This window comes from Pleurodeles waltl, chromosome 4_1 (genome assembly GCF_031143425.1).
Source record: "Pleurodeles waltl isolate 20211129_DDA chromosome 4_1, aPleWal1.hap1.20221129, whole genome shotgun sequence".
NCBI classification, from domain to species: Eukaryota; Metazoa; Chordata; class Amphibia; order Caudata; family Salamandridae; genus Pleurodeles; species Pleurodeles waltl.
Window position 1 is genome coordinate 636,505,052 of NC_090442.1, and position 18,819 is coordinate 636,523,870.

At 43.3% G+C, this 18,819-nt stretch overlaps 1 protein-coding gene across 1 annotated transcript in view; it reads left to right on the top strand.

Annotated features, from left to right (window-relative positions):
* The window catches only part of MON2 (MON2 homolog, regulator of endosome-to-Golgi trafficking), a 775,721-nt gene that overhangs the window by 152,355 nt on the left and 604,547 nt on the right, over window positions 1-18,819 (top strand). The window contains 2 exon segments of the mRNA XM_069229077.1: window positions 7,013-7,138; window positions 18,500-18,694. Coding sequence (XP_069085178.1) covers window positions 7,013-7,138; window positions 18,500-18,694 — 321 coding nt within the window.

Genomic DNA, 18,819 nt, shown 5'->3' on the forward strand with positions numbered 1-18,819 from the left:
TCCTTGACAGAGAAGGGAAAGTAACTTACCTGTAATTTTAGTTCTCCGCCCAGGATATTTCTCTGAATCCATAAACAACCATTCCGCCTCCTCGTTTACAAGAATTTTGGTGAAAAGGCGATGAAGGCATCAATCCTCCACTGTAATTCCTTCAAAATGAACTGTCTCGTTGTCCCTGCACTAGATGATGGGAAGTCTGGCACCTTCAGGCGTTCGTTAAAAGTGTAATGTCTATTTAGCACAATGTATGGCTACCCTATTAGAGATTATAGTTCCCATATTTTGGTTTAAAAAAAGTCTGATACAGATGCTTGATCGCTTTGAAAATTTTGATAATTGGATTTCCTTTTTAAAAGCAAATCTACATTGAAAATGTTGCCCCTTAAAGGCATGTTTCTTTGGAGAAATATTTGTTAAAAATGGTGCTCCAGGAATGCTGCATTTGAACATGGATAGTCTGCTATTTATGGATTTAGAGAGCAAACCTGTGACCAACGACTGAGATTACAAGTAACACATTTTCCCTTCCATTCTCCAGCTAAATACTCATACTGATGCTGCTTGCTTTCATTGACAGCAGTACTTTTCAGTGGCTTGACTGCTTGGGAGGGAGGGGGAATCTTAATTTCAATTCAGTATTAGACAAGTTGGATATTCAATACCGGCCAAAATCTACCTTCTGTCACACACACCTCCCAATGTCAAGGAATCACAACAGTCCTGCTCAGAGAACCTTTCCAGAGGACCTTTCTCCTCCCTGGCCCCCACCCAGACCAGATGTCAATGCTCATGACCCTTGGGGCTGAAGTAGACCTGGTGACAGCCCTTTTGTGGAACTGAAATGGGCTGCTGGACTGGATTAAATGTGGAGAAGACCTGAGAGCCACAAAACAGCCCAAACTGGACATCCTCCTCTCCCAAGAAACCCTCCTCATGAGCAGCCACTGCCCCCTCCTAGCCCAGATATTTTTTTCAAGGGTGTTTCATTCTTGTTTTGTAGCTATCCCTGTAAGAAGTGGATTGCCTTTTGAGGTGCACAGAGCCTGGCAATACCCAAAAGGCAGATATTGGGGGGTGACCGGGTTACCGTAGGACTCCCGTTATGGTACTATGCACATACACTCCTCCACCCATGATGAGAACCTTCCTGGAAATGGTGGGGTATTTGCAAGCTCAGTTCTCATCAGGATAAAGAATGATTGGTGGTAATTTTAACAGAGTAGTGGATTTGGACTGGGAGTGTTCATGGAGAAGGGGAACTCCCACAGTGTGGGCGGCTCTCCTGAAAAAATTCAAGGGCACCCTGGGACACATGGGCCCTTGGAGGGCCCTACACACACACAAGAGGGCAATGCACCTTTTATTCAGGAGCTTATAAAACCTTTTACTGATTTGATTATTTCCTCATGTTGATCTCAGATATCTATCTGGTGGTGGAAGCTCAAATCCTAGCATGTGGACTCTCCGATCACTCACCCATAGAACTTAAATTGAGAATGGGACCCACAACAAAATTAGCAGGGTGGTGCTTGGATCTATGAACGCTAGCAAACCCAGACAATAAATGCCATTTCATCGTCTTTATAGAACTTTATGACCTTCCCTTTCATCCTTTGGGAAGCATTCAAGGCCACCCCGCAAGGTGAACTAATTAGCTATCAATTAGCTAAACAGTCAGGGACTTAGAATCTCGCATTATGGAAATTGAACATCATTTGATGCTCTTGCCATCGTCAACCTCACTGCAACCTCCTCTATACCCAAAAGACACTTCGGCAGACACAACTAGACAAAGGCAAAGAAGCATGGAGAGTGACACAAAGCCACATCTACCAGTGGGGTTATAAAGCGAGCAGAACCCTACACAGGCTATGCTCAAATAGGACATAATGAAAACTCACAGCAATCGTTGAAGTGTAGGACAGATCCCCTCTCAGGCAAGATGAAGCCAGAGCCAGGAAGTTTGCCTCCTTCTATGCCAAACTATACTCAGAGGAGAGACGACTGTTGAGAAATGACATGGATAGACTTATTAGGGACCTCCCCACCAAGAGTCTGACCTCTACTGAGAGGGCCTCTCTAGAGGAACCTCTTACAGAGGACGAAATCCGCAAGCCCTTGGGACAGTTAGACCCAATGGGTTCTCTGTGAAGTCTTTTCAAACACATACCACCACAAGAGTCCCTAACCTGTCAGCCATGCTGACAAATGTGTCTCTAAGAGGGCTCTACAAGTGGATCTAAGCACAGGCAACCATTTGAGCAGTGTTTGTCATGCTGCCCGATTCCCCCTACTCTATGTAGAGACCAAAATAACCTTCTCGCTAGTTATAAACACACTTGTGTTACAAGACTAATCTGGTTTTATTCTGGGATGTTTGACACATAAAAATATCAGAAGAGTTTTTAATGCTATAGCTATGAGTGACATTTTGAAAGCCCGGTGGCACAGTTCCTAGTGGACTTCAAGAAAAGCTTTTATTCAGTAAGTTGGGAGTATTTATTTTCCCTCCTAAGGAAATGCAACCTGGGCCCTAGATTCTGCTGATACATCAGACTCCTATACACAGACTTTAAACCCACCTCAGGGGGGGGAGAGTTATTTCAGATTAGTCGGGGGGACTACTCTGTTTTGCTCTAAAGATAGAGCCGCTGGTGCAATGGATTCGAGTTGACATGCAAATCCGGGGTTTTGAGTGAGCCCTCGGAAGAGGGTAGAATAACACTTTATGCTGATAACGTGCTGTTCTTCTTGGTGGGCCTTCAGTGGTCCGAAACCCACCTCTTACAGATCCTTCGCATAGGTGGTTGGGGACCAACTGATTGCCCTGGCTGGGCTGGAAATTTTAGATGCGCAATGGATGGGTTCAGATACCTGGGGGTCTATGTTACCCTGGACCCTCAGAGAGCTTGGTATAGCAATATTACACCCCTATTAGATAGATTAGAGGCAGACATCTTGTTCTGGTCAGAACTACCCCTTTCACTCCTGGGCCAATCAGCTATCCTTAAGGTGGTCTTCCTTCCCCGAATTCTTCATCAGCAGCAGAATTACCCCTATACGATCCCCAAGACTTTTTTTTTTTCTTCAACTAAACAGGGAGGGACCCTGCATGTATTGTAATGGAAAGGTGACACTGCCAGAGTTGCATTGATTAAATATTACAAATCCATGTACGATAGGTGTAGGAAGCTGGCTCTGTATATACTATATCAAAATGAGGTATAGTGTGCACAGAGTCCAGGGGTTCCTCTGAGGCTTAACAGAGGCTAAAGTAGATAATACTAATGCTCTTTTTTGTGGTAGTGTGGTTGAGCAGTTTGGATTATCAGAGGGTAGTGTAAAGCATTTGTTGTACACACACAGTCAATAAATGAAGCACACACTCAGTGACTAACTCCAGGCCAACGTATTTGCATTGGAAACAAAATATTTTGTTATTTTATTTCTAGAACCGAAAGGATCTGGTTGCAGGTAAGTACATTTGCAAGTAAATATCGAACATATGTATCAATACTTTGTTTTAATTTGGCAAAGAAAGTGGTTTACAGGCAGGTAACACTTTTCACTTTCACTCAGGAATGAAGGCCATCGCCGAATGTATGAAGAGCAGCTTCCTCAAACTCCGTTCCGACAAGGCGGAAGTCCTCATCTTCGGCTCCGCCCCCTCTGCATGGGTTGACTCCTGGTGGCCTGCCACTCTTGGAGCCACTCCGACTCCCACCAACCACGCATGCAACGTAGGATTCATCTTGGACTTCTCATTATCCATGACCCAGCAAGTCAACGCCAACTCCTCCTGCTTCAACACCCTCCGCATGCTCCGAAAGATATACAGATGGATACCCACCGAAATCAGAAGAACAGCCACCCAAGCTCTCGTAAGCAGCAAACTGAATTAGAGCAATGCCCTCTACGCAGGAACCACAGCCAAACTCCAGAAGATGCTGCAACGCATCCAGAACGTCTCCTCACGCCTCATCCTGGACATACCCCGCCACTGCCACATCACAGACCACCTGAGAAACATGCACTGGCTCACAGTCAACAAGAGAATTACCTTCAAACTCCAGACCTGGGGGAGGGTTTAGGTGAGCACTAGGGTTATGGGTCTCAGGTTGGCACCCAACACACACCCTCAGTGGCACAGAGGTGGCTGGGCGCAGGGTGCAAATACATCATTGGGCACCCAATGTCTTCCAATATGGGAACAATGGGGTCACAACTAGGCTGCAGACTAGGTCCAGGGGATTGGTCCGGAAAACCACAGGCTGGACAAGGAGGAGTGCCACCTGCCAACATTGCCGAACGTTGCCGAACCGGAAGTTGGGTTCCCCAAGCCCAGGGTGCTGCGGGTGCAGGGGTACGTTTTGGTGTTGGGAATCTTCGTCCGGTTCTCTTGTGGTCGGGGGGGGCCTCTAGATTTAGGCTGCATGGGTTGTTGTGCTGGCCAGGAGGGGTCAACCCAGGGTGGACACTAGGTCTGAATCATCTAGGGACCTGCTCTGGACTGATGGGCCACCTGGACACAGGCTGTGGGTGTCAGGTGCATAGTGGGCAGGACTCGCGTCACCAGGGCAGTTCTGGAGTCCTTATTGGAGTTTCTTGTGGACAGGTCCTCTGGAGTTCTATGTCCTCTTGTGGGCAGGCAGTCCTCTGGGGGTTTGGAGAGGTCACTGGTCCTGCAGAATGTGTTGCATTTTTGTAGCAGGGCTTCAGAAGCTGCAGACAAACCGGTAGGGCTGGGGCCAAGTCAGTTGGTGTCTGTAGTCTTCTCTGCTGTTGGGGTGGGGGGGGGGTTAGCTTAGCAGTCCTTCTTCTTTCTTCTTGTCTTATTTTCTTCTTGAGGTCACCAGGAATCTGATGAGCTGTGTTCAGGGGAGCCCTTAAATCCTGGATTAGGGGGCGTTACAGTCCTAAGAATGGACTTAGACACTGTAGGGGCATATTGCTCATGCAGCTATGCCCTCATCTGTAGTATAGTGCACCCTGCCTTGGGGCAATAAGGCCTACTAGACGGGTGACTTACCTATGCCACAGGCAGTGGTTGGTGGTCATGACATCCTGAGAGGGATGCCATGTCGACTCTACCTTTTTATCCCCACCAGTCCACACAAGCTGCAATGGCAGTGGGCATGTGCTTGGTGAAGGGTCCCTTAGGGTGGCATAATACATGCTGCAGCCCTTAGGGACCCTCCCTGGCCATAGAGCCCTTGGTACTACTAGTACCTTTTACAAGGGATTTAGCTGTGTGCCAGTGGTTTGCCAATTGTTGGAACAAAGGTACAATTTTAGGGAAACAACACTGGTGTTAGAGCCTGGTTAGCAGGATCCTAGCACACTCTCAGTCAAGTCCGCATCAATATCAGGCAAAAAGCGCTGGGATAACCATGCCAAAAGGTCACTTTCCTACAATAGGGGAATAGCAATAGCAAACATGGCATCGTAGTATAGAGCTGCACAGCTAACAATTCTCCACAAACTGTGGCTTGATACTGAGAAGGACCTGGCCTTTGCCATCGATCAATGGGTGATGCCGGGTGTATTACTACTACACCTCCTCTTTGGAGGCACACATACACAAAGTCTGTCCCCGACCACAAGGGTAGTCCTGGACACCTGGCAGGACAAGAAAAAAAATCACTGAGCTGGAAGGGCAGACTCTCAAAGGGGACTCCTTTATGGGAAGGGGACCACCTCCCCCAGGTGACCTGCCTGAAGAGTTTTCACTCATGGGACAACATTGGAATCTCCAAGTTGGGAGATGTGATGCACTATGAACTCATTTGCAACATTGGAAGTGGAATTTGAACTTGACTACAGTCAATTCTTCCGATACCTCTAGTTACGTCTCGCACTAAAACCTTACATGGGAGACCTGGATTGAACCATTGACAAACAACCCCCTAGTGAATAAATTGCTGGGGGAAGACTTCGGTTCGAATAAGATTTCATGGTTTTACTGAACCGTTTTACTTGTAAACCAGACACATCCACAAAACTGCAGGATGCCAGATCTAGGCCCACTCAAAGAGGGAGGACTGGACAAAAGCCATCGCTTCACCGCGAGAGGTGGCAATTGCAACACGGTGTATACTTGTTGATGTGCATTATCTCGTTTGCAAATACTGGATGGGATACTGATTGTGGAGACTGAAATCGGTCCCCATTTCTTCCCCAAAATGTCTGTGGAGGAGGGAGGAGACTTGCTATATGCAGTGTGGTCTTGTTGGGTTGTCAACCTCCGTTTGGGAGGAGGGTGCTTTCTACTATTGGGAATGTGATGGGCTGGCGTATACCGAGAAACCCAAAGTTAGTGTTAACCTCATGTATAACAAGACCTAGATAGTAACAGCTACAAGATTACCCTGCTTAGGTTTGCTCTAATAGTTGCCAAAAGAGACATTATGAACACTGGAAAAATGAAACAAACACTCACTCACTCACTCACTTTCTCACTCTCTGGAAAAAAGAACTACACACCAGCATGACTTTAGAGGGCCCGACATATACGGGTAGAGACTGCCCCCACAAACGTCTGAAGATTTTGGGAGACTGGGCCCAATATAGGGGAATCCTTCTGGAACCCGACAGGACTCAACTGGAGTATGTGTATGACTAGATCATGGCTTAGTTTGATCTAAGCACAGGAAACAGGCTTAGTAGTTTAAGGGGGAAAGAGGGGGGAAAAATGGGGGGGGGCTGTTATTGCACGGATCCTGTACAGTGGATTACTGTATCTGAGAATGCTATATGTTTGTGACTTTGACTATGAAGTAAAACTTAATAAAATGTTTTCTAAAAAAATCTACCAACTGACAAAATAGTGATTGCCATTTTTTCAGATATATAATTCTCTTTTACATGTCATTGTTTTTTTTCTGTTGCTTGGTTTTCATTTCATAAACATTTTTTAAAACATTTTTTTATTGTGTGGTTATACGTTTAGCTATATTTTGAAAATGTAAAAGAAGGTTTAAGAATAACATTGAATGTGTTTTTTAAATTTTAGGACCTATGTCAGTTGGTTAATGCTGATGCTCCATATTGGCTTGTTGGGATGACTGAAATGACCCGTACTTTTGGACTTGAATTGCTTGAATCTGTCCTAAATGACTTTCCACAAGTTTTTCTGCAGGTATGTTTCTAGTAATCATATACAAATCCCATTTTTGTCTCCGTAGACCTAATTTACTCTAGGGCACCTAGGCCTTAGTGCAGCAAGTAAGGGAGAAAGCTAATCTGAAAAGATAAAACATTTATTTCCTAATGTGGCCAGATGTGGAGAGCTGGCATTGATTGTTACCATGACAGAGTTTCTGTGAGAAGGAATGACCAGAAAGATCTAGTCAGTAGCCTAAAAATGCATTTATTCAGTAGGGCTTCAGATGGTTCTAAAAGGACGTTGTTATTGAATATGAGGTCCATTCATGTGGCATAAGATTTCACCTTCTGGGAAAAAAAGGGTGACCTGAGTGGACTCTTTTTGCCGTGCATAATTCTCCAACGTAAATATGTTGCTTGAGCCTATGCAAGGTGTCACTGTGACAGACCAGAATTTATTACCATAATTTTTCAGTCTTATAATGAGATAGGGTGCTGCACTTTAGATTGCTAACTTTGCTTTAGTTCACATGCCAGGAATTTTTTGCGATGCATTCACTATGTCATGCAAAAATGACAACATCTTTTGCAATATTTTCAGTTGAAGAAAACAAGAAATGGCAACAGAGTTCACTTGAGCTACTAAAGGTGGTTCCTTATCTGTTTTGCATCCCTGGATGTGTAGGCAAGGAACTGGTTTGTAATGTTCAGCTAGAAAGCTCACCGACTACCTCGAACTAACGCACCTTCTCGACACCTCATAATCAGGATTCTGGGCCAATCACAGCACAGAGACTGCACTGATCGCTGCCACGGATAACATCAGGACCTCCTCGACCCGAGAAGAGTCGGCGGCTCTGATACTTCTGGAACTCTCCTCCTTGCAGCATTCGATACAGTTTCCCACCACACTCTCCTCAATAGACTCCACAACATAGGCACTCAACAAAACAAAACACCCTTAAGTGGGTCGCCTCTATCCTCTCAGGCCACATGCAAAACATCTGCCTTCCTCCCTTCACGTCTACACCCAAGAACATCAAGCTACTTAAAAGACTCCAGACTCTATAGGAACACCGTAGCCAGACTCACCCTCAACCTCCCCGAGCACTCAAGCATCACCCCACACCTCAGAAACCTCCACTGGCTCCCCGTCCAGAAGTGAGGCCAATTCAAAATCCTCACACTCGCATAGAGGGCTCTCCACAACCTAGGGCCGTCCTACATCAACCATCGACTGAGATTCTACGTTTCAGCAAGACAACTTCACTCCACCTCACTAAACCTCACACACACACCCTGCATTCATCGCAGCTGCAGCGGAGGTAGCTCCTTCTCCTTACACAGCAGCCACATCCTGGAACAGCTCCCTCCCTAGTGGCCCTCAGAAAGAGACTCAAGATGTGGCTTTTTGATGGAGACACAGCACTCTCAGCGTCCAGATACCCTTAGGGGTGATAGTGCTGCGCTTTAGAAATGCTATGATTGATTGATTGAAAGCTGGCACTTCTGTCTTCATTTTGTAACCATTCAATTTCAAACAACCCCTCACCCGAACACACTCCTAAATGTAAACTAATCAGTCTCTGAAAGAGGAGTGTGAGGTTGACAACTTTAGGACCAGCCATTGCATGGTCTGGCATGAAGATGGCTAAAGGTTTGAAGTTGAGGTTAAAGGTTTACGTTAAAATACATCAATGAGACCGATGATCCCTGGAAACTACACAATTAGAGGAATAGTCCCTTGAAGAATAAATAGTGTGTCGGGAAAATATTTGACTGCGTCCTGTTGGAAATGATTTATAGTAGGAAAAGTCATGCCCATTATACCCCTCAATACTAAATCTTGTGTGCTATAGTACCAAAAGCCACCATGAGAGATAACAGTAAACTAGGGCAATTATGCTTCCGTTCCTGATATAGTGAGTTCATCACAAGATTATGTTAAAATAACTCTGTGCATCTTGTTTGCCTGAAATTAACCTGCAGTGGATCTAACAATCCTTTTGCTTCAAAGTAGTGTCAGACATTGTTTTCCTTTCAGGAGAGTGATAAGCCTTAATAATTCCCATCAGTGGAGTAGTACCTTGAAGAATGAAGGGCCAGGGCGAATGTCGAACTGCCCCCTGAAAGAAATATTTGGTGTTGGACCAACACAGACTCCATTGTACCTGCCCATGTTAATTGGTTTAAGAGCTTATTAAAATTCACTGTATTCAATGCGAGCAAGAGGTATAATAAAATTTGGTGATCATGACTGCTGTTAAAATGTGTTCAATGCCATTTGCTGACTCTTCAAAAGGTATCAGCAGATGTAAAAAGTATGTAGCTTCAATGAAGTCTCTAAGAGATTTTGTCAGTTTTTTTTCAATCAGCTTTGCTCTGAAATTGCCAGTAATGGACGTATCCATGTTAGACTTTTAGAAAAAAGTATTTTACAGACGTCATTCTTCAAGGTGATCTGGACTACATAATTTCAAATAAGGTGCTGATAATACTACAAGTAGGTGCTATTGCTACCAAATTAATTGATTTTAAGATTCCAGTTGGAAATGAATTGCATGGTGAGTCAGATTTCATAATTGCAGAAAAGTCTTGACATCCCCATAAAGGTGGTCAGTAGTGGAGGTGTTGATGCAATGTTGCAGTGATCAGTTCCTAAAACCTTCTCATGGCAAATATCTCTATTCCCATACAACTATCGGTTAAAAGGCTCTTGTGTCTAAAAGAAATATCCAGTTTAACTGAAAATCCCTGATAAAGGTCTGTCTTGGGGGTGACTAGATACAAGTTTGTTTTACTGGACTTAGGGCCAGATGTAGGTAGCCTTTTGCGCGTCGCAAACTGCGAAAAACGCAGTTTGCGACACGCAAAAGGCCTAACGTGATGCACAACCTTAAATTGGGAGTCGGTACCGACTCGCAATTTGAGGCTGCGACTCGCAAATAGGAAGGGGTGTTCCCTTCCTATTTGCGACCTCATCGCCATGCTGAGTTGGTTTGTGACCGCGAATGCGGTCGCAAACCAACTCGCAGTTACCATCCACTTGAAATGGATGGTAACACATTTGCAAAAGGGAAGGGGTCCCCATGGAACCCCTTCCCCTTTGTGAATGCCCAAAAAAATATTTTTTCAGAGCAGGCAGTGGTCCTATGGACCACTGCCTGCTCTGAAAAAAACGAAACCAAATGGTTTTGAATGTTTTTCTTTTTGCAACTCATTTTCCTTTAAGGAAAACGGGCTGCAAAAAGAAAAAAAAAACTGCTTTATTAAAAAAGCAGTCACAGACACATGGTGGTCTGCTGTCTCCAGCAGGCCACCTTCCCTGTGAGTGCATGGACTCGCTATGGGGTCGCAAACTGCGACCCACCTCATAAATATTCATGAGGTGGGTCTTTGCGACCCCATAGCGAGTCGCAGAAGGTGTCTGAGACACCTTTCTGCATTTCGTATTGCAAGTTGCAATTTGCGAGTCGCTATGACTCGCAAATTGCAAGTCGCAATTTTATACCTACCTACATCTGGCCCTTAGTCACTTGCCAGCCTATGGATGAGTGGACATTCTTCATTGAAATCTATGAAGACTACCTAAAACTATATAGTTGTTTTGGAATTTGGCATGCAAGGTGCTTTTCTTTAGGTTTATGTTTCTGTCTAGTATGATGTTATTTATGGTTGATATGAAACCAAAAGTATTCTGGCTGCACAAGTTCCTCTTTGGTAAACTGTTTTTTTTTTTTTTTTTGCACTAACATCTGCTAGAGTTTAAAATGTGATAAGCAGACAAGCTAATTTGGCATAGTTTTATGATTTTACAGGTCAGGAACTCTCCTACCTCTCTGCATAATGTTATGGCTTGGTATAATTAGGTTCACAGTGGCAGCCATGTGGTTTAAGTTTCTTTAAATAGGACAAATAGATCTTAAGAAGATTTTGAGATTAAGGTAAAATTCCTTTGTTTTGTGATGTTGAGGTTGTGCTCTGTATTTCTGCTTTTCTGCTTGCCACATGAAATAGTGGTGCTTGAGTAATGTAGCCTTTTCCTTTATTTAATTTTAGTGTAATATTTAGAAAGCCATAAAGCGGTTGCCGGTTGAAAATGGTCAGTGTAGCCATTGCTGGACCCATTGCTTCAGGATTGGCTCTCTGTCTTTGTCAATAGTGGGTTAAGGTAAAATTTACAGGGTCCATCGCTCCCTCTGGGTTGATATATATAATTCACAAGCTTAGGTGGAGAGTAGCTCCAGTAAGGAGCACCATGCAACTCCAGTGACACTCTAAACACTCATAAACATACATTTGAGGTGAGCAAATCTAGAGTGTTGCTAGTGTTGCAGGGTGCTCCTTATTGGAGCTGCTCTCCACCCAAACATGGGAACTACCCAGAATTCACTCTTTCTTAATTTCTGCATCACTCTAACACTGAAAGGGCTTTGTTTTAAGATATATATATTCGGTTACATGTGTAGCTGCAGATACACATGCTGTGCATAGTTCGCCATCTAGTGTTGGGCTCGGAGTGTTACAAGTTGTTTTTCTTCGAAGAAGTCTTTTTTCGAGTCACGGGATCGAGTGACTCCTCCTCTCAGTGATAGTGTGCATGGGCATTGACTCCTTTGTTAGACTGTTTTCTTTCCGCCGTCGGGTTCGGACGTATTTCCTCTCACTCCGAGTATTTCTATTTTGGAATTTTATATTAACTTTATTCTACCATCTGTGTTGTTTCGACCGCGTTTACATCTGCCATCGATCCGATAGTACCGTTGGGATCAAGAAAATGCCTGTTTGGGTGCTTGCTCCCTACTTAGGCCTGTTCAGGCCTACCACGCCAGAGCTTGATGGAGCGGACTCCATTCCGACTTTTTCCTCCCTTACACTGATCAACACATGGTATGTAATCTTTGCCTTTCTCCAGAACATCGAGAGGAAGATTGTGATGCCAGTCGGTCGTTTCGGTCGAAAAAGACATTGCATGACCGGGAAGCAGGAAGACTCGAAATGATGTAGAAATATACTGACACCTTAGAGGAGGAGCAGGCACAGACTGCTGTTTTGATTCAGGACACCGAATCTGAAGCAGATTCAGATGAAGACAGCCAACCTATCACAGCGGCTCAGCATGTGAGAACACCTGTCCCTACGCCCACTACCAAGAAATCTATTAGGGCCTTTGGTGCACCACTGTCAGAAAGCCATGGTTCCACCTGAAAGAGATTTGTCGGCGACCGACCGGCAGGTTCGACGCCGAAAAAGGTCAAATCACCCCATCAACAGGCCATGCTTGTTTCAGTGCTAGAATTGAGCAAACAAATAAAAAGCTCCACCTCCAAGCCAAGCCGACATCCACACTCTTCGGAGACCAAAATACAACGTCTGGCTTTGGAGCCGAAATCTCAGCTTGTACCTTCGGGACCTAAAAAATTAGGTACCATTTTGGAGCCGAAAAAATCCTTCTACACAGAAGAGACAGGACTTTTGAGCCATCTAAAGCACATATCAAAGACGACTACAGAACAATCCTCTAAAGGCATAAAACCATCTGAATATCAATCTGAGGACTCTGATATCCAACCAATCTTGGAGGTTATGGACAGTAGACAGAGAAGGATACGTATCCATAAGGAGACAGGAAAAATTATCCTTCACCTCCTCCACAGACGAAAAGGAAGCTGGTGTTTCAAGAAACTCTTGACGCTGCTCCACCACCAGCAAAAATATTTAAAAGAAAGGAGAAGCCATCACCTCTACAGCTCTCTCCACCACATTCGCCACAGCTTTCTTTTTCTCCACCACCTACTACCCCACCACCACTACCCTCACCATCACACTCCCACACCTACTCACAGGGAGATACAGTGGACCCTTGGGACTTGTATGACTCAGATCCTATACCGTCAAATGACCCAGATCTCTAGCCTACCAAACCTTTACCACCAGAGGATAGTACAGTTTACACTCAGGTCATATCTAGGGCAGCTGCATACCATGGGGTTCAGATGCATGCAGAACCATTGGAGGAGGATTTTCTTTTTAATACATTTCCCTCCGCCCACTCTTGCTACCAGTGTTTACCAATGCTGCCTTGTATGCTTAGACATGCTGATGGTATATTTAAGGAACCAGTCAAGGCTAGGGTTTTAGAATAGATCAAAAATATAAGCCTGCGCCAACAGACCTGAAGTGGATACAACTATCGAAAAACTCAGAAAGGATTCTGACACTGCAAAAGGCATGGAAGCCCTATATACCACATCTTTTCGGGGTTCCTTTCGCAAACAACAGTTTAGGGGAGGCTTCAAAACCCAAACTACAGAGGCTTCAACCTCTCATCCTAAACAAACACAGCAATATTATCCAAGAGGGGCCTTTAGAGGCTCTTACAGAGGCCAACACTTTGGAGCCAGAGGAAAGTTTAATACCTCAAAGAGTGTCACCACTCCCCCAAAACAATGACTTCCTCAACATCCCATTATCCTACACGTCTCTTGTGGGAGGAAGACTGCAACAATTCCACTCTCACTGGCAAAACAACACCACAGATCAGTGGGTACTTTCAATTATCCGCAATGGTTACTGCCTAGAACTCATTTCTACTCCACCAACCATTTCCCCCTCATTCTCACAGACTCTCTCCAGAACGCAATGTTCTGCTAAAACAAGAGGTACAATTTCTATTACTAAAAGGAGCAATAGAAAGGGTTCCAGTATCACAACAAGGAACAGGAGTATATTCACTATATTTCCTTATCCCAAAAAAGGATGGTACTCTCAGACCTCTAAATCTATACATCCTGTAAGAACATTTTCACATGGTCACTTTACAGGATATAATTACCCTACTACAAAAACACAATTACATGACTGCTTTAGATCTCAATGAGGCTTACTTCCATATTCCTATACATCCATCTCACTGCAAATACCTACGATTTGTAATAGTGGGCAAACATTACATATTCAATGTACTTCCCTTCGGCATAACAACAGCTTCAAGGGATTTCACAAAATGACTAGCTGTAGAAGCAGCTCACCCCAGAAGACAACACATACATGTCTTCCCTTATCTAGATGATTGGCTAATAAAATCAAACAATATTCTACAGTGCCAACAACACACTCAATGCACAATATATACTCTACACACATTAGGGTTCACAATCAATTATCGGAAATCTTATCTTCAACCAGCACAGGTTCAACCTTACCTAGGTGCAATTCTCAATATTCAAAAAGCTTTAGCCTACCCAAATCCACAAAGGATACAGGCTTTTCAATTCCTCATATCACAAATACAGCCCAATCAGAATTCCAGAGTAAGATTTATCATGAAACTATTGGAATTATGGCATCATGCATAGCAATAGTACTGCATGCAATACTAAACATGAGACCACTGCAACAGTGTCTCTCACAACAATGGTCTCAGGGCAGGGTCAATTACAGGATCTAGTGTTGTTAGACCGCCAAACATACAAATCTCTGCAATGGTGGAATCACAACAACTTAATAAAACGGCGGACATTTCAGGACCCATTGCCTCAGACCATAATACCAACAGATGCATCAATGACAGGTTGGGGAGCTCATCTCAACAACCTAACCATACAAGGGGAATGGAACTCAACGCAATTAACTTATCACATAACCTATTTAGAATTGTTTATTGTGTTCCAGACCCTAAAAGCTTTTCAACCTCAGATCAGGCACAAAACAGTCTTAATAAAAACAGACAATATGACAACAATGTATTATCTGAAGAAACGGGGAGGAACACATTCATCCCAATTGTCCCTTCTAGCCCAAACAATATGGAAATGGGCAATTCACAATCAGATTTACTTGCTAGGGGAATATATCCCAGGGATACACAACCAGTTAGCAGACCTACTAAGCAGGACTCGGCAACAGATACACAAATGGGAAATTCACTCACAGGTACTTCAACAGTACTTTCAAATGTGGGGAACACCAGACATAGTCCTTTTCGCAACAAGCGAAAACGCAAAATGCCAAAACTTTGCATCCAGACACCCACACCCTCTGTCCAAGGGCAATGCTCTGTGGATCAACTGGTCAGGGATATTTGCTCACGCTTTTCCCCCTCTCCCATTAATTCCATTTTTCGTCAACAAACTGCATCACACTTCTCTCACCAAGATGCTCATAGATCCCACGTGGGCACCCCAACACTGGTACACAACACTTCTGGATCTCTCAGTAGTACCCCATCACAAACTTCTAAACAGACCAGATCTGTTAGCACAGAACAAGGGTCAAATCAGGCATCCCAATCCCAGTGTACTCAACTTAGCGATTTGGCTCCTGAGGTCATAGAGTTTGGTACACCTTCCATTAGAATGTATGGAAGTTCTAAAACAAGCACGCAAACCAACAACTAGACAATGCTATGCAAACAAGAAGAAAGGGTTTGTGTACTACTGTCAACCTAAAAATATGGCTCCACTTGAAGCATCAATACAAGATATTGTATGTTACCTGCTTTTTTTGAAAAAAAACACAAATTTAGCTTTTCCCTCTATTAAGATTCATCTCACGGCTATATCAGCATACTTACAAACCATACAACATACTTCTCTCTTCAGACTCCCTGTCATAAAAGCCTTTATAGAAGAACTTAAATGCATTACTCCACCAAGAACTCCGCCAGTTCCTGCATGGAATCTCAATATTGTACTCACAAGATTAATGGGACCACCATTCGAGACCATGCATTCATCTGATAGTCAATTTCCCACATGGAAAGTTGCTTTCTTAGTAGCAATTACTTCATTAAGAAGAGTGAGTGAAATACAAGCATTTACTCTAGAGGAACATAAAGTTGTACTTAGGACAAATTCAAAATTATTGCCAAAAGTATTCTCACCTTTTCACATTAACCTAACAGTGGTATTGCCAGTCTTCGTTCCACAGCCAGACTCAACTGCTGAAAGAGCTTGTTACACTCCTGACCTTAAAAGAGCTCTAATGTACTATGTTGACAGAACAAAAGAGTTTAGGAAAACTAAACAGCTTTTTGTTTCTTTCCAAAAACCACATAAGGGTAATCCTATCTCAAAACAAGGGTTAGCTAGATGGATTGTGAGATGTATTCAAACATGTTACATTAAAGCAAAAATAAAACTTTTGATAATTCCTAAAGCACATTCCACTAGGAAAAAAAGTTGTTCTATGGCATTTTTAGGAAACATACCAGTGGTAGACATATGCAAAGCTGCCACATCGTCCACACCCCATACATTCACAAAACATTACTGTGTGGATGTATTATCAAAGCAACAGGCCAATGTTGGTCAAGCAGTACTAAAAACACTATTTCAAACCACTTCAACCCCTACAGGCTAACCACCACTTCACTGGGAGAAGGACTGCTTTTTAGTCTATGCACAGCATGTGTATCCGCAGCTACACATGCCACCGAACGGAAATGTCACCTACCCAGTGTACATCTGTTCTGGGCATGTAGTGCTGCAGATTCACATACACCCTCCCTCCTCGCCGGAAGCCTGTAGTTGTTGCAGTAGTTATTTGTACATATGTATATATATTTACATTTGCATGGACATCTTACTTACTTATTATATTTATTTGTACATTTACATTCTTTCACTCTATCACTCCTTCCTATACCCTTCAACAATCTAACAAAGGAGTCGATGCCCATGCGCACTATCACCGAGAGGAGGAGTCACTCGATCCCGTGACTCGAAAAAAGACGACTTCGAAGAAAAACAACTTGTACCACTCCGAGCCCAACACTAGATGGTGAACTATGCACAGCATGTGAATCTGCAGCACTACATGCCACGAACAGATGTACACTGGGTAAATGACATTTTCCATCTATATTATATATCATTATATTCACAACCCCAAGCCCCCCGTCCCCCAACGCCATCTTTTGAAATTGTGTGAAATCATAAAGAAGTGTGTATGTATCTTTTAGGCAGGTTTACTTGTAGGTTTTGCTCTATGGCGTTTGTAGGATTCCACTCTTAAATCATACAGCTTGATTGGCCAATGTCTATACTCAAGCCCTGTGACATTAAACAGAAACTGTGAACAGCTTTACAGTGATGTGATACCCTGGGTCTTTACTGTGGCTGGTTCTATGCCGAATTCTGAGCGAAATCTGAATTAATAGTATGCAAGCAGCTGCTACATGTCAGCTATGAGGTTCAAAGGTTTTGAAACCCATCTCATTACTTTTCATAGTCTGGGAAGATTTGATACTGGTCGATACTTGGATATTAAATCTGGATCTAAATAGTTTTTTTACAAAAATAAATAAAAGTGATTTGGCCAGTTTTTCATGTGTATATAAAGATTCCGTAAGGTAGTCATTAATTTATTAAAGCACAAAACACTGTTGTTATAAAATATTCTTGTTAGGGTATACAACATGAAACTAAGGGAGTCATTATGACCCCAGCGGTCGGCGGAAATATGACTGAAAGTACTGCCAACAGGCTGGCGGTACTTTTCTCCATATTATGACATGGAGGAAACCGCAGCAGTAGGCGTTTTTTACCGCCTGGGTCATAATGACCCCCTAAGTGTTAATACGCAGAGGTACTTAAAGACAGTCAAACAAGCAAACTCCACATTAGAATGGAGTACAGTGACTTCAAATACTAATAATTTTAGAAAATAGGAATTCTGCACCACATAAAACCTAAGGGGGCATGGCAGGGACTTGAATGTAACAAACTTCTCTAGAAAATATAGGGCTAACAGCCAATACATAGGGCTACGACAGCACAAAATAACCATGCTCAAACAAGGAATTAGACAAATGTGGGTGGCATAGGTTGAAGTGACAAAGAAATATTGACTGCATTCCGAAAGAGTAATAGCTCCTCAGTTCACCGCCCTTCAGCATGCTCTTTCCGGAAACAGAAACACTATTCAGGGAAGTTGCAGAAGGCTAGGGATCACTAGCAAACACAATTGGTTTGTAGGGAAAAAACACCTTGCCTGCATGAGCTTCTAAACATGTTTTTATTTCTGTCACCCTGGGGAGAGTGAACCTCATAGCTTTTCAAGGAACTTCTTTCCTGCAGCCATGTTAGCCATTCCAGGAGCCCTCCTGTAGGACTGCCTGGAGTATGTGAGGTAGGATGTCCCTTGCTAATGGGGGCAGTGAGGTGATTGGTCAAAGGAGCTTGAAGGACAGGACAGGAGAAGTTCTCCGTCTTCTGCTTTCCTTTACTTCATTTGTTGTTAGCGGTAAGGCCAAATATGTACATCATCTCAATTTTGATTTCTAGAACGAGGTGGAGCATTTTTGTGGTTTATTAAGTGTGTTTACTGTCTTGTTTATTCTTTTAATTATGACTGTTATCTAACAATTTGTTTCCTTTTTCTGTTGTTCTAGCATCAAGAATTTAGTTTCCTCCTTAAAGAAAGAGTGTGTCCTTTGGTGATCAAACTGTTCTCGCCAAACATAAAATTCAGACAGGGATCCACCTCCACTTCCTCACCAGCACCAGTCGAAAAACCCTATTTCCCGATTTGCATGCGTCTGCTGAGAGTGGTCTCTGTTCTGATCAAACAATTTTATGGTCTTTTGGTAAGATTATTATTTTTTGTGAAGCTAAAGATTGAAATGTTAAAATTCTTACAATGTATGCATTGTGATTTAGGAACTTTATGTAAATACACATTTATGCATCTTGTGAATCCAATGATTTATTA